At 37.3% G+C, this 23,531-nt stretch overlaps 1 protein-coding gene across 3 annotated transcripts in view; it reads right to left on the bottom strand.

The window, feature by feature from the left end:
- mpp2b (MAGUK p55 scaffold protein 2b) overlaps positions 1-23,531 on the bottom strand; it is an 88,947-nt gene that overhangs the window by 50,432 nt on the left and 14,984 nt on the right. For 2 of the 3 annotated variants that reach the window (XM_056469788.1, XM_056469789.1), the window contains exon 1: positions 5,924-6,227. In XM_056469788.1, coding sequence (XP_056325763.1) covers positions 5,924-5,996 — 73 coding nt within the window. In that variant the 5' untranslated portion in view covers positions 5,997-6,227. Of the gene's footprint in view, positions 1-5,923; positions 6,228-19,213; positions 19,294-23,531 lie in introns of those variants that run through there. The other variant, XM_056469790.1, reaches the window with a different exon arrangement.

Raw genomic sequence — 23,531 nt, 5'->3', positions numbered from 1 at the left:
TATGGGCACTTAATATAAAGAGGGACTAAAATAGTGAAAGTGATGTATCTCTGGATAAAATGAATAGAAATGCTTGTCATATACATGCATGGAAATTACATATGAAGAATAATAGAATTAAATAATAGAATTATTTATGAATAACAGAATAAATTTATTTGACTCTTTATATATTTTTATAATTATACATTTTATTTGCTTTATTATGCAGAATTTTATGATAAATTAATGTAATTACACAGAAAAGGTACTTGTATAAAACAAAAATAGCATGTTCAGTATTATATGGAAAGGCTGATAGCAAAACACTTTCATAACAAGAAGAAATACATGGCAGGAATGGATTTTGGTCCACAGGTGATCTGGCCAATCATAACGCAGATATTCTGTGCCCCCGTCACTGTCCCCCATTTTGTCTGACAGGAATCATAGTAGAGTAACATTGGCATTTAACAGGAAACATGGTGAAAATGTACACGTATGTGTCTTGCAATGCAGACAGCAGGTGCCTAGAATGGCTGCAAAATATACAATTTCATCCATTCCTGAAACCTAGAAAAGCTAATGAAATGGATAAGTGTGTGTACGGATCATCATCATCTGTCAATCAATGGTGCTGTACTTGCACAACGAACATCTGTAAATGCGAGGACTGGAGACTGATGTTGAGCTAATGTTTTCTGTTATTGGACTAGGACAGCGTAACGCATAACTTTATGGCGATTTGACTTGTGATGTGACAACATAACCAGTGAGATGACATGTGAGATGAGCTAAATTAAGTTTCATTTATCCTGGAGAGACCCAGGTAAACAATAAATTCATCTTGACTACTTTGTATAATTTTATAGATGCAATGCATTATCATTTTTTCTGATTAATGTGTTAGGGAATCAATAGGTGCATCCCAAATCACATACTTATGCACTACTCTACACCATTTTTTAGTCTAAATAGTGCATTCACAGTGAAAATATATATTTTGAAGTATAAGTGCCGGATAAAAAACTCTGGATAAGTCACTTATTCCACCGTTAAAAAGAAGTGTGTAATGTTGAACACTTTCAGTGGAGCTCAGTGGAGCACTCTGGCTGATTATTTATTTTGGATTGTGCAAGCAATTTCTCCTATGTGAGTGATTATGCCGTCTCCTGATGGTGATTCCGGTTGTAATCATGACTGGTACTAACTAATAATTTGGTTGTTTATTTCACTAATTTCATCCGCTGTGTAAAACATATGCTGGATAAGTTGGCTGTTCATTCCGCTGTGGCGACCCCTGATTAATAAAGGGACTAAGCTGAAAAGAAAATGACTAAATAAATTTGACTAATTTGACAACCATTAAACATCAAGGTTTGAACTTCTATTTAGGTATTGTTCCATTTGGGATGACACTAAACTTATACACTACATAGTTAAGTACACATGTGCGTAGTGTATGAGCACAAAGTGTATAGTGTGCCATTTGAGATGCAACTAATATGCAACATTTTAACAATATTTAAATGAACTGAACTTTGCATGATTTTACTTGTAAGCTTTAGCTTTATTTTTGTTTTGTTTTTGTTGTTTTCATTTAGAGTTATGCTCACATCCTCAATATATCCCTCATAAGCATATTGCAAACCTTAATGTCTGAATTTTTCCAGAAATTATTCACTATTTCCCTGGGGAATGCACAAATTGATAAAGCTCTATATCTGATACTTGCCGTTGATTGAATCAGGCTGTTTAATTGTATGTGCATGACAGGCTGTCCCACTAGAAAGCACATCAGCAGAGATGAGATTGCAAGAAGAATGTAAAATATATTGAATAAACACTATAAAGGCAAAAAGGTTTCCTTTAATGACCAAATTTAATGGCAATTTGTGCAAGCAGCTTATAGAGTGGTGTGGGAATGACATTGAAGAAATGATGAATATTCATTATTAATTCATGCAAAAAATAAAGTTTGTTGCAAACAATACTTTAAACAGGACCTATTATGCCCATTTTTACAAGATCTAAAATAAGTCTCTGGTGTCCCAAGAGTGTGTATGTGAAGTTTCAGTTCAAAATACTTCACAAATAATGTTTTAGAACTCTTTGAAACGGCCCCTTTCAAGCTTTAATCCTAATTGTGCCATTTTGGTGACTGTCAATTTTAAAATGAGATTGTGATCCCTATTTTCAAAAGAGGGCGGCGCTACAAATGTCTATGTGTCAGGATAGCGGCAGATTCAGAAGCAAGACTAATGTCTTATGCAAATGTGGGAGAGATGTCACCAATGGGTGAGGCTAACCCCCTCTGATGACACGTACAAAGGGAGAATGTCAAGCAAAGTGTTTCTGCAGACTGTTTTTAACAAGTGTGATTATAAACAATAGATTTAATACATTTTTACTATTATGAGCTAGTTTTATTCGCACACTGTTGTCACACAACTATGTTTAAACCCCTTATAAAAGTGATTTTTGCATAATAGGTCCCCTTTGACATTTTATTATCATAAACATTTCTATCCATTTACTTAGAAATTTTTTTTAATGAAATATTGTTGTTAAAAATTTGCATTTAAGTGTCTAATTTAAAAGTAAAACAATGTCAAATTACGTTAGAAAAGCACATTAGATAAATTATTAATAAGTAATTTCTAATAAATTCTGCAATATATCATGAAAGGTATAAATTGTTATTTTCAATTTCATGGATTTTTTAATGTCTGGACTATAATGCATAGAAAGTAGGGCTGGGCGATTAATCGAAATCATCATTCAGAACCTATAATCGGTCACATTTTTTCAGGTCAATTTTTTCAAATTACCATCCCTACCGCATGTGGAGTCACCCTGCTCTGTTAAGGTGATTTATACTTCTGCATTGAACGCACGGATATGGTCCGGCACAGCCTCCGTGCGGTCGCGTACCCGCACACATCTCAAAAAATATAACTACATATTGCACATTTGCACTACATTGATGAAGATTGGAAGCTGTGGCAGAGATGCCTTGACACGGCATATTTTCTATTAAAATAAAATTATTATTTACATGAAAATATTTGTTTACAGAAGATTCAAGAAATGCACTGTTTAAAACATTATTTACAGGACATACAAGAGTTATTTTATTTAGAAAAGATACTGCTTATTTTCTACTTGTGAAAACAATCAAAATAATTAATTTTGTTTCCAAAAGTGCAATTTATTTGTGTTCACTTCTTTATAAGAAAAAAAGTGACTGTTGGTTTTAGGCAACAAGTGTTTAAATTTTAGTTGTTCAACGCTGATGTTCAATAAATACTCATAGATAGAAGATAGTGTGTCTTTCCTTTAATTATTTTAAAATCAAGTAATATGTTCACAAGGGTGCCTTCATTCAGAAATCTCTCACTTGTAATATGTGAACATTTTTACTGTACAAAACTTGTCAGTAAACTATGAGGGAAAAAGAATTTAATACATAAAATTATTTTCATCACGTTCATTAATCGTAATCGAGTTAAAATGTTCAATTGATCGAGCCAAATCACCCAGCCCTAATAGAAAGGTGTGCAAACACGTTTAAACACAAACAAAATCTCCTGATTAAACAAATGAATCATTAAATCTATTAAAAAATGTTGTCCTTTATAAATCACTCTCTAAAGCATGGTCTAATTGAATTCATGTTATGTAATACCCCATTCGCACTGACAGTGATTGTTCCTGGTCACACAGCATGAATCAAAATCATGTTTCTGCTATTGTTATATTATATCCCTGCATGTGTGAAATCACAACAGAACAACTAAAATGAAGTCACCTGTGCTCCATCTGCAAGCTCATTTGAAATGAATCACTAAGTTCCTAGACACAGTCTGTCATTACACTCATAAATCCTCTGCTGATTTCTTAACAGCTTGTATAAACACAGCACACACAACACCTACAATATTAAAACACTCGTCTTGCTCGTCTCTCATAAATATGTCATGGTGGCTTGTGTGACTGGAGATCCCAGCCCTTCTATTCATGCAACACACACTGTTGGCCTACAGGTGTCTGTAACCACGTGATTCAATGTAATCGTGCATTATTAAACATGTAAACTGAATATTCATGAGGCAGACACTGCTAACTCTGTCCAAGAAGGTCACGCTGTCAATATATATTGTTAGCCATGGGAGAAGAGTTCATATCCAGAATAAAAAAGTGCTATAATATGGCTTTAAGACCTAGAAAACCAAATTACTGTAGAGAGATGGAACGTATTTCTTTTGTATTTGAACCTCAAGAAAAGGCAGTAAAGAGAGAGAGAGGGGAAATCTGAAAATAAAGGAAGTTGTCAGACTCATTCTCTCCAGGCAGCTCTAGCAAACACAGGATGTGCTCTCAAGCACAAAGCTAATTGGACAGTGGTTTGTCACCTCTCCTTCACTGTACACACACACACACACTCCCTCTGCTAGAGAGAAATATAAAAAGATGATTTTTGTAACACACCCTGTATACATGAAGGTATTATTGCATCCAAATTGACTTAAATTAAATCAGTTATTCATTAAATTGCAATTAAAGGCGTAGTTTACCTTATAATGTAATTTTTTTGTTGTTGTTGAACACATAAGAAGAAATTTTAAAGAAAGCTGAATAACTGTAACCACTGACTTTCATAGTAGTTTTCAGCCTACTTCAAAATATCTCATATATTTAGTGTTTAGCAGAAAAAAAGAAGGTAGCGCTTTACTTTACAACTCGCAAAGTACCACGTAAGTACAGTGAAAAAAAGGATGTACTTTTCTGTAAGTATAGTATAACTATAAAAAATGTATGCAGGGGCATCGCTAGGGGGGGGGGTGTTAGGACGATTCTAAGGGCCCATACATTTAGGGGGCCCCCAGAGACATTATCAAGGGCCCGCTCCTACAAACCCCCCACACCCACTAACCCCCCACTCCCCCCACGCTCTTCACTTTCAAACGCGATCAACCCCCCTCGCCCGCTCTACACTTACAAATGTGATTGCCCCAACCCCCCCCAAGCTCCTCACTTTCAAACGCGATAACCCCCCCCCAGTCTTCACAATCAAATGCAATCATCCCCACCCCGCCCCCTGTGTAGGTAGTAGGTATAAGGGAAGTCAGATTTATTAGCCCCCCTTTTAATTTAAAAACATTTTAAGGTCAAAATTATCAGCCCCTTTAAGCTATATATTTTTTGATAGTCTACAGAACAAACCATCATTATACAATAACTTGCCTAATTACCCTAACCTGCCTAGTTAACCTAATTAACCTAGTTAAACCTTTAAGGGTCACTTTAAGCTGTATAGAAGTGTGTTGAAAAATATCTAGTCAAATATTATTTACTGTCATCATGGCAAAGATAAAAGAAATCAGTTATTAGAAATGAGTTATTATAACTATGTGTAGAAATGTGTTGAATAAATCTTCTCACCATTAAACAGAAATTGGGGAAAAAATAAACAGGGGGGCTAATAATTCCGACTTCAACTGTATATCAGAGTAAAATGATTACAATTTTATTTAGGTTTAGCGGTTTAAACATAACCCTGAACCTTATAAAATGTATAGTATGTTTGCCAGGAGGTGAGCAATTACTTTAAGTGATCACAATTGATTTTACCTAGTAAAGACAATAAAACCACAGATAGTAAAATGTAATTAATGTAGTCTTGATTTTTTTCGTTACCAGATGGCTTTACTGCACAATAAAGTTTGCATATCTTTATTATATATACTATTTTGATACAGCTTTTTTAAAAAATGCCATCATCTGTTATTATCTACTACAATTAAATGATGATGGCTTGTGAAACTATTTACAGTCATCATTATAGCGCAAAACCACAATGAACACTGAAGTCTCTATTCTTCCAGTGACATCACAGCATCATTTTAAAGAGCTGAGCTGATGTTGACGCTCTGCATCTTACCTCCCGGACTCTCCAGAGATCTGATCGATCCAATCTCCTCCAGGGACAATCTGTTATAGAGACTCCCAGCCATAGTTCAATCTCTCTGAAACCTCTTTTTCCTGCCTCTAATTCACACGCGTCCCTTTCCTCTTTTCTGCTCGTTCACTTTTTCCCTTTGACGTCAGCATCGATTACCAGAAAGCCTCCCCACCTCACATTCTTCCTCTCACTTGTCCCTTCAGATCTTCCTTTTCTTGACTGCTTTCTTCCAGCCTTCTTGATCTTCCTGTTTTCGTCTTCCCTCTTCACTTCATGAGGTAGTTTGAAACGACTGGGCGTCTTTGCTTTCTGCCTCCTAATTTCTTACTATCCGACTGTAAAAGAGCAGATTCCAGATACACAGGTTGCCAGAGAATTCCAGCCTCCTCCCCATCGCTCTCTCTCAATGCCTGACAGACCCACTGAGAAAGCACAAAACTAAATGCAGAGATCTAATAAGAGGAGACAACACAGAAGATGGAGAGAACACATACAATCCAATTTTCTTAAATGTTCCTCCTATGAAATTACATTGTCAGTGAATGAAGATGTCTATTTATGAATCTCAGATCTCAGCTGACTGTGAGAAAACACTGTAGATTCTGAAGTCTCAACAGTATCTCTTACACATCTCATTTCTTGTGAGATGTGTTCTTCTGAGATAACCTTCACTAAAAAAGAGGAAACAATAAAAAAGTGTTTTTTTTTAATTACTGTTTCTACACTTTAGTAAAACTAAAACAACAACAAGTAAAGTTTATTTATAAACTAATTTCAAGAGGATCACGTTCTTATGATTGCTTGCAGCTGGTCCCGCATTATTCAATTCATGAATCACCAATCAGACGATTCCTGAGCCATTATAAATACCCTAAGTTCCATATAACAGCATCTTTGTTTTGAAGAATTCCCCCTTCCACCCCTACTCCTCCTCCTTTCCTAGATGGGTGGCAAGGTAGCCCAGTGGTTAGCACTGTTGCCTCACAGCAAGAACGTTACTGGTTCTAGTCCATACAAAGCCAGCCGACATTTCTGTGTGGAGTTTACACGTTCTCCCCATGCTCACGTTTCCTCCGGTCTCCCTGGTTTCCTCCCACCATCCAAAAACATGTAACTTAAATTAACTGACTAATCCAAATCAGCATCATAGAAATGCACCAAGTGAGTATCTCTTAAGAGTAGTCACTATCTGTTCATTAGTGACTACAGCAGGGGAGTTCTCGAGATCTACCTGAGCTCAAACTCCCCTCTCGCCTTGCAAACAGGTGGGAGCCCCGGGCTCGAGGATCTTATGAGCTCAGAGCTCTCTCCAGGGACAGCATGCCAAACAAGCTTTATAATCAATCATCAGCAAAGTGTGAACTCTTGAAACAAACAAACAAAATAAAACATAGATCTGACAAATCTAATTTATACAGTTGAAGTCAGATTTATTAGCCCCCCCTTTGATTTTATTTTTTCGTTTTTAAATATTTCCCAAATGATGTTTAACAGAACAAGGAAATTTTCACAGTATGTCTGATAATATTTTTTTCTTCTGGAGAAAGTCTTATTTGTTTTATTTTGGCTAGAATAAAAGCAGTTTTTAATTTTTTTAAATCTATTTTAAGTTAAAAATTATTAGCCCCTTTAAACTATGTTTTTTGATAGTCGACAGAACAAACCATCATTATACAATAACCTAATTAACCTAGTTAAGCCTTTAAATGTCACTTTAAGCTGTAGAAGTTGAAGAAGTGTCTTGAAAAATATCTAGTCAAATATTATTTACTGTCATCATGGCAAAGATAAAATAAATCAGTTATTAGAAATGAGTTATTAAAACTATGTGTAGAGATGTGTTGATAAAATCTCTCGGTTAAACAGAAATTGAGGGAAAAAATAAACAGGGGGGCTGATAATTTTGACTTCAACTGTATTTGGATAAAAATTTCAATGCACTTACAAGCCACATACCTTCCATGTAGATATCATAGAACATTTTAAACCTAATAAATGTATTCTATGTCACCATTTAATCTCTTAATATCAAGCCTGACTCATGTTGGATTGGATTCTCCATTTTCTGCACAGCAGCTCTCACTATGTCCTCCAAATTTTTTCTGACACGCTTGTTTACATGGACCATCTTAATGCGATTATAATGAGATTTTTTATTTTTTATATTGAACTTTCTTATTTAAATTTACCTTATGTAAGTGCAATAATTCAATCTAGATAATGCAATTAAACTTATAATCACAGTAAGCATAATTAACATAGGTTATGTACTCTGATTTTATTCAGAGAATACATGCATGTAAACAACTTAGGCTGCTTTCACACCTGTAGTATGTTTCCTGTGGTCCCAAATAAGGTGAAAAAATACTGTCATGATCACCAGCCCCCACTGGAAGATCACTGGGGAACTACAAGCTGATCCATGAACTACAAATCCCTGCAATCCCTCACCCTTCTTCACTGATCACACTGATGTACAACCGACTCTCGTTATTATTGATTATCCGGACTATACATACACCGTACATACATCAGTCTGGAGTGAGTCTTTGTTGTTTCCATCACGTTTCTTACCTATCACAGTTTTTTTAGCTTTAGTCTAAGTTTGTTGTTTGTTTTGTTTGTTTTGTTTGTATTTTTTGTATCGATGCCTTGCTTATGACCTTATCACTGTTTTGACAATAATATTGAAATGTCCTGTTTGATTCTTGATGTTTCCTATTTTTGTCCAAGATTACCTGCACGAATACTTTCTTTTATAAATTATTATTAAGCTGCACTTGGATCCTACCTTCGCCATGCCGAGACCCAAATGTGACAAAACATTTTGGTTTCATTTCACACCAGACCGACTGCTCTAAACTGAACCAGATTGAAACAACCCAAAAAGCAGACACGTGACAACATCCATATCAGTCGTTGGCTAGACCTATTTCCTGAACTGCATTTTGCTTCGCATGTTATTTAAAATGAAACTATTCAGATGGCACTCTGTGGTGCAGCAGAATTAAGAACAGTGTCCTGAGTCGTAGCTGGGCGCCACAGATAGCCGTCGACTTGCTGTGCCGGTGTGGGTACCCTTATAGAAATCTATGTTAACTCTAAAATGCATGGCAATGTGTGGCGCAGCACAGTGCGTTGTTGAGTGGCGCATCCGGTGTGCGACCCCCTTAAGGCATGTAAATAAAGACAGTGAGAAATATAAACAAGTAATCACAGTATTTGTGCACGTGAAGTGCCCTATCATACACCCGGCGCAATAAGGCGCAATACGTGTTTACCCCAACGTGTAGCTATTTTCAGACCAACACAACCTTAGAGGAACTAAAATAGACTGTGCAATAGACCAGCTGAAAGCAGGTCTAAAGTCCAGTGCAGAGCACGTTGGTTTGTGCGCCTCACTTACACATTGCTTAAAACACACAGGATGTAGAGCAATATGCAAAAATCTTTACAAATGAAAAAGAATTAAAAGATTAAAACATTACAAAAATGATTATTTTCTACATAAATATAAAAACCACTGCCTCCATGTCTTCTTCACCTCGGGGGGCTATTTCTAGTTTATTCTTGACTACTTGCTTTTGTAAAATGTTTTTTGTTTTTTTATGCATATTTTCATTTGTAGTATTAAAAATAAGCTTAGATTTGTCCACCTGTCAGGTTTTGGAGGCATAGCATGTGTGTTTGGCGTTTTTGATCACACTTCATTATTATTGTTCCTTTATTCATTTGCTGGACATTAGAACTGAATTTAGAAATAGTTTTTAACAAATCGTTGCGCTTAACAAACTAAATTAATTATGTAGGAGTATGGATGTCAGTGCGTACAACACCGTTTCCTTATCCAGGTAAGAGAGAAAGAGAAAGACAAAGTAAAGGCTGATTGGAGAAGGCTCATTCTTTATCCTCACTGCAGATGGTCTGTTTTCTCGCTAGTGAAGCGTTCAGTTTTTCCACTTATAAAGTCCGCCATGTAAATAGCAAATGTGCCATGGCACAATGCAACTGACCCTTAAAGGGAATGGGAGCTCAGACTCTTATTGATTTATGCTCAAATCCTCAAAACTCAATAAGAGAATAAGCACAACCATGTTAGACCATGCGCCGGGGCACAGAGCATATTTATACATTCTTAAAATAGCAAAAGTGGATTCGGACACGCTCTAAATGTTTTGCACCCTGCGCTTTAGACTTTGCGCCTAGATCTTTAAAATAAAGGACGTAAACAGTCATTGTTCAATTTAAATTCCAAACCTTTGGCCTAGAAAAGTTAAATGAGAGCAGTTACAGCGAAAATATGACTACATTACATATTCATGTATTCTGACAACTTAAGCTGCAGGCTGGTACTGTGGGCATTACACTATTACAGTTAATCTGTAAACAACCCCAAGATAATCACTGTAATTCTACTGCACATTGCTGGTATATTTCTGTTCAGTGTGACATCACAGAGCATGATTTAATTATATTTATGTGGAGAACTTCTGCCTTAATAACGAATGTGCAAAAGACTGTAAATGAATGCATATTCATCATGCCCAATGTGTTAAAGTGCAAACATAAACACTGTAAATCCAAACCTTGGAATAATAAATACAAAAACAAACAAACAAAAATACTGCGTGGGGAGCGCATACAGTTCTGACAGCTGGTTAAAGCAGTGAGCCACGCTGTATGAACTGTTAGTTGTCACAATGTTGGCAGCAAGTGTTTACTTATGGCTAACTAGACCTCATTATTACAAGTGTCAACTGAGGGGATTTGAGGCTTATATCCTTTAGACAGTTAAATGAGGACACTGGATGACACTGACACTTCAGTAATGACATGGAAAACAGTTTCTTTAGCTAATCGAGTGAAGGAAAGCCAGCAGGTCCTAATTATCATGATGCAAAGTACTGAATGTCACTGTTCACAAGCTAAGTGGAAAGTTGAATGAGCTCTTTCCATTGCTCAGGAAGATGTCCATGCTGCTGCCACTGACCAACAACAGACTTCAAAAACTAACGTTCCCCTGTCCAGACCAAGGATAGTCTTGTCCACCTTATCAGTTCAAGACAATCTGTCCAAGCACCATTTTGCCACTTCATTCAGTGAGCAATCAAGCAGGCCTTCTGGATCAGCATGTTTAAGTGCTTAGAATCTGCTGAATGGTATTTGCTCCCTCAGCAGACCACAATACAGAAAGGCATGCTGGATATGGTACTACAGACTGGTAGTGCTGTCTGAGCAGCATCTAAGGCCCTGAATCCACCTGGTATTAACATGCATTTTCAGTTATTTAATCACAAGTCGAGGTCAATTCTACTTATTAATAAGTGTTCAAATGAAGCTTTTGTTTTTTTTTATGATTCTTCATTGAGATCTTTTCCTCCTATTTTTGCCATGCTCTACATCAGTTTAGTTAAGCAGTGCTGAATATCATGCACAAGTATCATGGTTTCAACACAGGCTTAATGAGCAATATCACACGAGTAGCAGTGTGATATGGCTGTATATCAGCACTGGTGGGAGGCGTGTGTTGGCACGAGGCTGCAGGCCATCATTTCTATAGAGAAATGATTCTCCATAGCATAATGTGAAGCGGCGCTTCTGGTGTGTGACCCCCTTAAGGTGATGACAAAACAGCTGATTTTGCTCACATTTTAGATTATAAGGCTGAACGTGACATGAAATGATCCGTCTACAGAGATATCTTCCTACAGTCTATTACAGTCTACAGTATTTCTCTGATGCCATCGGAATTGTGACGGGTGCCAGGTGTCCCAGCGTTTACCCAAAGACTTTAAAGAATAAAAAAAAGGACTACATACATGCCAATCAACAACAATGAGTAGGCAAAAGGAAAAGAAAAAGTCACACAAACATCCGTCGCAAAATAAAATGTTACATTATTGAAATAAAAGAATAATACAGTGGTAGAGCGACCATCACACACTTCTCAGAACTCGCCAGAACTGAACTGAGCTCCCATACATGCGTGTTTACATTTAAAAGGTAAAACAAGCACAGAAATAGTCCTCTTAAAGGACATTTATACACAATACATATCAAACATTAAGCGACCATTACAATATCACAATAATTAACCTCGAAAAAAGCAGAGCAATCACTACCAGACTGCTGTTGTGTTTGCGATAAAGAGGGACGAGGCTGAATCTAGCTTCTTATTCCGGCTTCTTATTGACTCTATCCGGTCCACCTTAAAAACCGTGACACTTTCGTTTTTCAGCTTCTTATTTGCGCTCAAGAAAACACACTAAGCAAGGGCTTATTATGCGGTCCTGGAGCCACTTTGTGGATAGACAACGTCAACCGTCTTTGGGCATCGACGAGCTCTCTCAGAAATTGTAAATATTTTAAAATATGCACTATTCTTACAAATAAACTGCATAGTGGCAATCTAAACAACTACATTCTTGACTAAAAAGCTTCAAAAGTACATTTTGTTGTCTAACAGCAGGTGAAGAGGCCTTTGTGTGATGTTACTAGCAAAATATTGCATGGCAATCAGCCAATCAGATTCAAGAACCAGACAAAACTGTTGTATAATTGGAAATACATGCTTCAGCCTACATATATAAACATACGTTTGTCTGCAGTTCTAGATAAAACGGATGCTATGTGGTGGTATGTCAACCACATTTGTTGCTTTTCACACTAATGATATTTACAGGGACATGTTATTGATGAATAAAGGATTATTCTTGAGCAGTTATTTGCACAATATTAAACAAATAGCACAAAACAACTTGATGTCTATGATTTGTAATCAAATACATTTGCCTCACCTATGTACAGTATCTCCATACGGACAACTTTTCTGGTGTGGTCAGTTTGCTCAGTAGCTTAGTTTTTGTACGGTGATGCGAAGCACTTGGATCCTTGGAAGCACAATTCCACAAAACAGCTAAAAGCAATGCATAATCAAAGTGAAATGATCTGGTCGTACTGCACTTTTCTCTCACAGTTGCTTTTACAAACACCATTGGTTGAGTTTAGGGAAGGTTTGCAGTCAATGGTTTGATGGTGATCTGTAAGACAAGGCCTGCTTTCTCGTTAAAGTGCACAATAATCACATGTATCACAAACATATAACAAAAATGTAACCAAAGTAACGTATTTTAGATTCAAACAAATGTAGACAGTGCCCTCTAATGGATTTGTCATTTGAAACATGAAACGACGTGTACCCGGAGCAACGTTTTAGTTACATTTATTCATTGCTTTATTAGAAAGTGTGAATTCCTTGATTTGGTTTGATTTTTCGCAACATTCCCATAACAATCACGTTGGTCACATATTCGGTCAGTAGACAGAGAGTCGTTGGATTTTTGTGGCTGTTCAAATGCATTCAACAACATGTGCATTTACAGTGCATCCGGAAAGTATTCATTACGCTTCACTTTTTCCACATTTTTTTATGTAACAGCCTTATTCCAAAATAGATTAAATTCATTTATTTCCTCAAAATTCTACACACAAGACCCCCATAATGACAATGTGAAAACAGATTTTTTGAAATTGTTGCAAATTTATTACAAATAAAAAACCTGAAAAATCACATGTACATAAGTATTCACAGCTTTTGCTCAATATTTTGTTGATGCACCTTTGGCAGCAATTACAGCCTCAAGTCTTTTTGAATATGATGGCACAAGCTTGGTACACCTGTCTTTGGGAATTTTTGCCCATTCCTCTTTGCAGTACCTCTCAAGCTCTATCAGGTTGGATGGGAAGCAATGATGTACAGCCATTTTCAGATCTCTTCAAAGATGTTCAATAGGATTTAGGTCTGGGCTCTGGCTCTGGCTGGGCCACTCAAGGACATTCACCGAGTTGTTGTGAAGCCACTCCATTGATATTATGGCGGTGTGCTTTGGGTAATTGTCCTGCTGGAAGATGAACCGTCGCCAAGGTCAAGAGCCCTCTGAAGCAGGTTTTCACTCAGGATGTCTCTGTACATTGCTGCATTCATCTCTTCCTCTATCCTGACTAGTCTTCTAGTTCCTGCTGCTGAAAAACATCCCCGCAGCATGATGCTACCACTACCATGCTTCACTGTAGGGATGGTATTAGCCTGGTGATGAGCGGTGCTTGGTTTTCTCCAAATGTAACGCCTGGCATTCACTCCAAAGAATTCAATTTTAGTCTCATCAGACCAGAGAATTTAGTTTCTTAAGGTCTGAGAGTCCTTCAGATGCCTTTTGGCAAATTCTAGGTGGGGAGTGGCTTCCATCTGGCCACTGTACCATACAGGCCTGATTGGTGGATTGCTGCACAGATGGTTGTCCTTCTGTAAGTTTCTCCTCTCTCCACAGAAGAAAGCTTGAGGTAAGAAAGAGTGACCATTGGGCTATTGATCACCTCCCTGACTAAGGTCCTTCTCCCCGATCACTCAGCTTAGATGGCCGGCCAGCTCTATTAAGTCCTGGTGGTTCTAAACATCTTCCACTTACGGACGACGGAGACCGCTGTGCTCATTGGAACTTTCAGAGCAGCAGAATTTTTTCTGTAACCTTCCCCAGCCTTGTGCATTGAGACAATCCTGTCTCTGAGGTCTACAGTTCCTTTGTCTTCATGCCTCATTTGTGCTTTAACATGTCAACCCTGGGACCTATTATAAACAGGTGTATGCCTTTTCAAATCAGGTCCAATCAACTGTACATGTGATTTTTTCAGGTTTTTTGTTTTTAATAAATTTGCAACAATTTCAAAAAAAAAATTTACATTGACATTATGGGAACTTGTGTGTATAATTTTGAGGAAATAAATGAATTTAATCCATTTTGGAATAAGGCTGTAACATAAAAAAAATGTGGAAAAATTGAAATGCTATGAATACTTTCCGGATGCTCTGTACCTCTGGAATTGAACAAAAGTATACACTGATCTGATTCATAAAATTCCTTACCAGGTGTAAAGTGAAGTCAAGTGTCTAAAACAGTTCCTAATTTTTAGTCTAATCTGATCTGTTAAGAATAATTAAAAGCTACTTCTGTTTCAAATCCAGAGCCATGAACTATCATTACCCAACTAGCAAGTTTGTATTTAAAATAGATCTAATAGACATCCAAATATAGACGTCACGTCTAAGACAAGGCTAAGATGACAGGTTTATTTTTGAACTATTGTTAGATGTCAATTAGATTTTCACCGACATCCCAAATTTAGCCTTGTTTTAGCCAAGATGTCTATATTTGCTTCTGCTTATTATATATGAATTGGTCAAACTGTACCATCTAGTCACGCCTGTGTGTCACTTTACAAAATCTTTCCCCCTCTTTGCTCCTCTTGGGTGAATTAATCTGTTAACCTTCTCCTGTCATGTTCACCACAATCAAGTACTGCAGAGATCGCTGGTGAACTACAATTTAGTCATGAACTACAAATCCCTATATTCCACTACACATACACCAGGTTTCACCTCCACTGATCACACACGCAGCTGAATCCTGTCACTATTGATTGTTTGGACTATTTATACACGCTGCACCCATTTGTTTTTGTATGGAATGTTGTTCATGTGCTTTGTTCCTGTTCCTTGCCTTAGTTTCTTGTTTTGTTTATTACTGTTCTTTTAATACTTTGATTTTTGGATGTCCTGTTGTTTTTCTGTTGTCTGCACAATTATTTATTCATTAAATGCACTTGGATCCCACCTTTTTTTTTAATCGTCTTTTCAACATACTGTGACATCTCCTGAACTGCAGCTACACCAGACGTACCTGAAGATGTGCCATTTGTTCCTACACACTAAGTCACCCTAAATGAGGCATTTCTTATGCAATTAAAAAGATCTTTACCATATGACTCACAAATCATGTTTAGCATGTCTCATTTAATCCATCATATGGAGCTAATTTTGCACCTCCATTGGCATGATGCTGTAAATATTTGCATAAATTCGATCTAAAGTCATTTCTCATACTTTACAGTCTGCAAAAAGTCATTACGTAGACATCAAAGGACAGATAACCCAAGTCAGAAACAAACATCTTTAGGCAGGTAATACAGTCACACTGCCCCAGAGGGAGCAACTCAACTTTTGGGTCACTAACCTGTGAATAACTGTAACGTTTTCCCAGGATGCCCCATTTGTTATGCACATAAATGGCAAGTTCACCTCATTTTTCTTCCTGCTGGTCTCTTTTCTGTGTGTGTGCACAATCCATTCAGTGCAATCACAGAGCTGGAAGTATCGGCTCTGAGCCAAGATTCTGTGCTGTGTGAGAGATTACAATGTGTGTACTCTCATGACTGCTGGTCAGTACTGAGAGCTCATTCATTTCAAATCAGAAAACCACTTATGGTCAAAAATAATTGTAATTTAGATTTTATTTTAATTCTTTAAGCTTAAGCAAGACTGCACCTATTATGCTTCAACGTTTGAAAGCTGTTTGGACAGAACTGTGTGTGACTATAGTCTGTCCACAGTCATATTGGAGTGATATAAACACAAATATTTATTATATCCTGACATTACAATAGGATCCGAATCCCAGTAATTTTGAGGCCCACTGCAACTTGACATTTCAGTGTGATTTTCTACATCCACCAATATTGATTGACAGGCCAGTATTACCATGTCTAAGTATTAACACGTATAAACATGTTCACAAGACAGGATTTGCAAAGAAACTGGGATTAAAATATCTCTCTGTGATCCAACTGCACTTCAAGAAGCAGCAAGTGCTACACTTAAAAAATAAGTCAAAAAATACTTTTTGAGCTTTGTAATTCATAACCGCTGGAATCAGCACAGCTGCATAGTGTGCACAACTATAAACAAGGGTGCTTCAATCACACAACAGGAGTCCTGGTTTGAAGGCGTTAAATGAAGTTTATTTTGTACTGTAACTTAGCTATAATGCGTCTATATTAGAGCATGAGTCATGAGTCTTAAATCTAAGCCCTAGCCTTAGATCAGGGTCTCTAGATTAAATTAATTAAATTGTAATTGTCCGGCGCAACAGGAAAACAGCTTAAAATAGGCTTCTCTGAAACTGTGAATATTTCACTTTAATTTTATTTACCTAGTTCGTGTTTTGGCATTGTTGAGGCATATAGCGGACTTGTTTTGAAGCACTTCACCTCAAATGTTATCGTTCTTCTATTTTATCTAATAGATAACTGACCAACACCAACATATATGGTAAAACTAAGAGACAAACTATACGAAATTCATTTTAAAAAGATATTTATTCCAAGAAAAATATCCAAATTATATTTTAGTTTGAACCCGTCCACTACTCAACTGTGCAAGTGGATGATTTGTTTCAGGGCAGGGCGGTGCTGGATGTGTGTGTACCTTGGAATAAAATCCTGCAGGTGCCCCTGGACTTAAGCTGGTCGCAGCCCCATGCATTTTAGAATTCTAAGCATAGGCTTCTATCAAGGTACGCATACCGGCGCCGCAAGTCGGCGGCTGTCCACAGTGCCCAGCCACGACTTAGGACACTGTTTATATTTCTACCGCGCCACAAAGCGCCACCTGAATACTTTCATTTTAAACAACGTGCGAATGCGCGCGTCTGGTGTGCGATACTTTCAACTGTCATGTGCATGCCGTGACGCGCCATTGATTGGTGCATCTGGTGTTCGACCTGTTTAACGTTGTGTATTGTGCATAACCAGTTGGCTCATCATTTAAAGTTGTCACTATTTGAAAAGTTGTCCAGAAGTTTGTCTTTCCTCTAGTGTTTTTCATAGTTTTAAGTTCACCAATGGCAATTTTCTCTTTATGTTCTCCATTGCCCATCGCTGGAAATCTCTATATTATTGGCGCTTCCAAACTGCACACCTTAGATGTCATTAAACTGTTTTTAAGGTTTTTACTAAAGCAGGCCCGAAGCCCGATATGCGTGCTAGCTATGGCGTGAAAATTTACCTGAAGTCTGGCCCTAGGGGCATAAAAAAGTCGAGCCCCAATGGGCTCAGGCTCAAATGCAGAGCTCTAGTCTCTAAACAGCAGCATATTTACCAATTTGGTGGGCATTCTATCACATTTGCGTGAGTAGATAAGCAAAAGCAGCACAACGTGTTAAACGCGTCCACGTTTTGCATTTGTATGTGCCTCACTCATCTTACTGTGGTATTTGTGACTGAGGGTCTTTGTTTCATTATGTCTAATAAACACATTTTGCTGTGTTTATCTGATCCTAATTATCCTTCTCTGATACGAAATATCTCGAGAGTGAGCAGGGAGGACCAGCTCATATTCATTTAAAGACAAAAACAGCTACAATTCCTTCTGACCCAAAAATTGACATTTTCGGCAGGGTATGATAAACAATACAATAAGTATTTTGACCTGAAACTTTACAGACACATTCCGGAGACACACAAGACTTATTTTACATCTTGTTAAAAGGCCAAAATTGGAGCCCTTTAATTTATAGCCATTAACTCCGTGTGACATGATCTTGAAATGTTATCAGTAGTTTACAGAAGTAAATAAAATAATTAATAGTTGTCTACTGACTACACCATTAGAGGGACTAAACAGAGGTCAAATTCTGTTTTCAATAATTAATTTCAAACACATTCTCATCCTTGAGAAAAAAAACCCAGTTCAAATGTCAAATAATGCACAAATTGTATTATGGTGCTTGATGTACAGTTACAGTGTAAAAAATCTAAGCTGATGAATATTAATACGCATCAGCGCTCATCTGATGATCTCTACTGTAATATTTAGTTCACAGATGTAGTTTCCATTTTCAGGCACTATATTAAATTATTTTTAATTCATTCACACATTTTTCATCAACTGCATCTACACCATCTTTAAAAAAATTGTAACTGCTGTAAGCTCTAAATCTTATGTTCAGATACCAGCCTCTTCACCATGGTTTTTCATCTTCCCTTCTCCACAGCAACTCCCCTGTTCTCAGAATAGTTTCTGTACAGGAGGACAGTGATCATCTCTATGTTTTTCTTCAACAAGAGAACATCATAACAGAACAATGCATTGATTTCCTTCTGCGAAGCTGTCCAGAGAAATGCAATGATATTGACTCGAGTGTCTCTCTGATGAAAGCTAAAGTTTGAAGCTTGGCAGATGTGTGGATGCTCAGTGAAGCTCAAACATTTAATCCTGGTTTATTGTGAGGTTTCAGCCAAAAGAAAAATGGCTGACTGGCTTGTTACTGTCACTGACTTTCTCCTCATTATTTCACAAAATGCTTTTGTGGACTAACAAGGTTTTCAGACTGGTAACAGAGCTTGCGTTCAGTAAATCGTTAAAATAAAGCATCTTACCTGAGTCGGAGCTGGCAGATGCCACTGGCATTTTTGTTTTCTTGAGTGTTTGTCCACGTATTTAATTTGTCTGAAGCCAACTAGAGAGAGAGAGAGAGAGAGAGAGAGAGAGAGAGTTTTCTGTGTGAAAAGTAACTTTATCACATGGTCAGCTCAAGCCTTTACCCCAAATCCATCCTCTCTGCAGAGAGCTAGAATACATTCACTGCTGGTAGATTATGTACAAGTTGTAGTTCTTTACTGAATAACGATTAGACAACAAAATTGCAGCAATGTTATATTAGATTACACATTTTAAATAATAAGTTTGACAACAGAATTAACTTTAGATTACATTTTGGAAAACATATTACGGACTTGATTTTGTACAATGCTGGTTTGGTACAAAAGGAAAAACCTATTCTTAATTATCAATAACATTTACATGTAATTTGTAGATGTGTGCAAACGTAATATTCTGTAGTGCATTTAGTTATTGTCCAGCAGGCACACAATGTCATAAAACGTTAATATTAGGTTCGATTTAGGTTGTGACGTCAGGTGACCAAAATTCAATGTCTAGCCAGCGTCTAAGGACACCGTTATTTTGATGTCCAGTAATGACGTCAAATGAAGTTGATATTTGGTTGATTTTAGGTTGCGTTAGAAAGTAACCAAAATACAATGTCGAGCCAACATCTTAAACCAACGTCATATTGACATCAAATACTGACATTTATTTGTCAGGCATGGCAATCAAAATCCAACATCTGATATACGTCATAGTGGTAACGTTCGCACAACGTAAAGCTGTAACATCATTAGACGTTGATATTTTGGTTGATTTTAGGTTGGACGTTGACATCGGCCTGACTTTGGGTTCTGTTGTCAACCCGATTTTCATTTTCAAACAAAATGCAACGTCCCCATGATGTTGGGGTACAACGTCAATCTGACGTCATGTTGACGTCTTGTGCCTGCTGGGTGTTTAAGGCCATTTCAGTCAACATACAGTAAACATCTGTCATCTTCTCATCAATGACATGCATCTAAACAGTCTCTGGGTCAATGCGTGTAAAGATTTTGGACATCTTCTTGGACACTTTTAATGCTTCCAAACAGTTTGCTGCAATTATAAATCACCCATGTCTTTAGGTAGTTCAGTATGATGCGATTTACCTTCTGCGTGCAATCTGATCGGACAGGAATCACAGGACTGATTTTTCTAATCCCCATAGACAAGAACAAATAAAGTAGTGACTGCAGGTTGAAGTAGTAGAGTAAAAGTACCAATACTGCAGTAAAAATGTACTTAAGGGAAAGTAAAAGTACACATCTTTAAAACTACTTAGTACTGTAAATTACAGTTACAGTCATTTGACTATTTGTAATTTGTTACTTTACACCACTGATAATGACATGGGTATGTGTGTACAGTATATGTGTGTTTGTTGTAAAATTACTAAGAACATTAAATGAAAGTTTCAGGGGGATTAAGAGTAAACATTTAAGGTCAAAATAAGGTGTGAATAATATGTGATTTTAAAACTACCACCCAGAACTGAACACATCACTGCCATGTTCATATTCAGATCCATGTTTCAGTATATAAGACAATTTAGGTGCTGTATAGTTCACCCAAAATGAAAAATGAGGTTGTAACAGCGAAAACATTATTACAGTAACCTTGGGTTTCAGATTGTTGTGGACACACAGGATATTTGCTCACCCTGTTCAATATCTTGCACAGACTGATCATGCCACATCCCTGCAATGTATCACAAGGGGCCACGGGTTTTCATTTGGTTTTTGGTTTTTGTCTTTCAAAGTCCAGCAGCTATTAACATCACAGATTCTGTTCAAATTGCTTGATATTGGGAAAGCTGATATAACATTTTAATTTCTAAATGATCTCCCCTGAAAGCAGTAAACATTTCAATCAACATTTTCAAGCTTGCATCCTATTCAGCACAGAAATATTTCTTCTTGACTGTTAATTTCACATCAACAGAAATCATTACGTGCCTCTTATCCTCTCATGATAAAGCTGTGTACTGCACTACCCCAGTGAGAAAACAAATGTGTGACTCTGTGGACAAATGTAGCATTTTAGCTCTAAAAGCTGGACACTTGATATATATATATATATATATATATATACGAACACACAGTTAAACAACATTTTCTACAGGGGAGTTTAAAGGCACTATCGTATGGCGTGACAGACTACACACACTGTTAAATTTAGCTCTCAGTGAAGCTGTTAAACTCTGACTGCGCACCTCAGCAAGACTTTGCATTACCCAGCTGAATGTGCGCGTGAGAGAGAGAGATTGTGTAAGTGTGTAAGTGCGTGTGTGTGTGTGTGTGTGTGTGTGTGTGTGTGCGTGTGTGTGTGTGTGTGTGTGTGTGTGTGTGTGTGTGTGTGTGTGTGTGTGTGTGTTATGCTCCAGTACTCTCTACCAGTCTTCTTAGCTTACTGTCAAAACCAAACCCTAAGAAGAGAAACATGACAGTGTTTGAGCGTGAAGCGCTACTACTATGCTAATCCAGTGTTTCTGGAGACCAATTATGATGTTATATTAATGATAACATCAAAACACAACGTTTCCCTTTGGTTTACAAGACAATCAAGATGATTTTCAACAACAAAGATCACTGCCCACAGAATAAAACAGTGCAAGTAAATATATTATTTATTCAAAAACCTTCATAATGCATTCTCATAATATAATCCCACTTTACCAATCCAGGATTTAAAACCTCCCTCTGATATAAATATATTTTCAGATTCAACTCATAGTTGCTGAGGAATCTGCTTAATGTTCCATTAATGATTCAATAATTCAAAACAAAATGTGGTTTAAATATATGATTTTCTTGTGCATATTGAACAACGTTTGCTAAAGCCCACATTACTGTGACCAGTTCTAACTTAATCGCAACCAATTGTCAGAAAGTTTTGTCACCGTAGATCAGTGCAGTATCAAAAAATACTGATGCTTAAAGTGCTTTAAAATTCCTTTAAAAATACTTTCATGTATAAAATTATTCTTTGTCATACTGTAATACAGTAAAGCCAATTTTCCACTATTCCTTGACTTACACTCACTGGCCAATTTATTAGGTACACCTTACTAGTACCGGTGGACCCACTTTTGCCTTCAGAACTGCTTTAATCCTTCGTGGCATATATTCAACAAGGTACTGGAAATATTCCTCAGAGATTTTGGTCCATATTGACATGATAGCATCACGCAGTTGATGCAGATTTGTCGGCTGCACATCCATGATGTGAATCTCCTGTTCCACCACATCCCCAAGGTGCTCTATTGGATTGAGTTCTGGTGACTGTGGAGGCCATTTGAGTACAGTGAACTCATTGTCATGTTCAAGAAACCAGTCTGAGATCATTCTCGCTTTATGACATAGCGTGTTATCCTGCTAGAAGAAATCTAGACTCATCAGACCAGGCAACGTTTTTCCAATCTTCTATTGTCCAATTTTGATGAGCCTGTGTGAGTTGTAGCCTTAGTTTCCTGTTCTTAGCTGACAGGAGTGGCACCCAGTGTAGTCTTCTGCTGATGTAGCCCATCTGCCACAAGGTTGGACGTGTTGTGAGTTCAGAGATGCTCTTCTGCAGACCTCGGTTGTAACGAGTGGTTATTTGGGTAACTGTTGCCTTTCTATCAGGTGGAACCAGTCTGGCCATTCTCCTCTGACTTCTGGCATCAACAAGACATTTGCGCCCACAGAACTGCAGCTCACTGGATATTTTCTCTTTTTCAGACTTTTCTCTGTAAACCCTAGCGATGGTTGTGCATGAAAATCCCAGTAGATCAGCAGTTTCTGAATTACTCAGATCAGCCCGTCCGGCACCAACAACCATGCTATGTTCAAAGTCACTTAAATCACCTTTCTTCCCCATTCTGATGCTCAGTTTGAACTGCAGCAGATCGTCTTGACCATGTCTACATGCCTAAATGCATTGGCTTGCTGCCATGTGGTTGTCTGATTAGAAATTTGTATTAACAAGCAGCTGGACAAGTGTACCTAATAAAGTGTCCGGTGAGTGTATGTCAATATTTATTATTATAGTTTTGGATGTATAATTTCTGTGATGTTTCTTTAACACTGGCACAGGTATTTACATGAGGCTTGGGGAGTTGTAGGCAGGGGAAAAAGGAAAACATCTCTTCCGAATTTATGGATAAAACTTGTGTCTCAATGTTTGACAAGAAAACATTGTAGAAACAGTCATAGGATACAAGAACCAACTAGATTTGTCATTTTGTGTTTTGATTAAACTTGTATTTGTGACTTGTGAAAACTCTTTTTT

The sequence above is a fragment of the Danio aesculapii genome, chromosome 12 (genome assembly GCF_903798145.1).
Source record: "Danio aesculapii chromosome 12, fDanAes4.1, whole genome shotgun sequence".
Lineage (NCBI taxonomy): Eukaryota > Metazoa > Chordata > Actinopteri > Cypriniformes > Danionidae > Danio > Danio aesculapii.
Note: the sequence above shows the minus strand (reverse complement) of the source record. Positions and strands in the feature narration are given on the sequence as shown.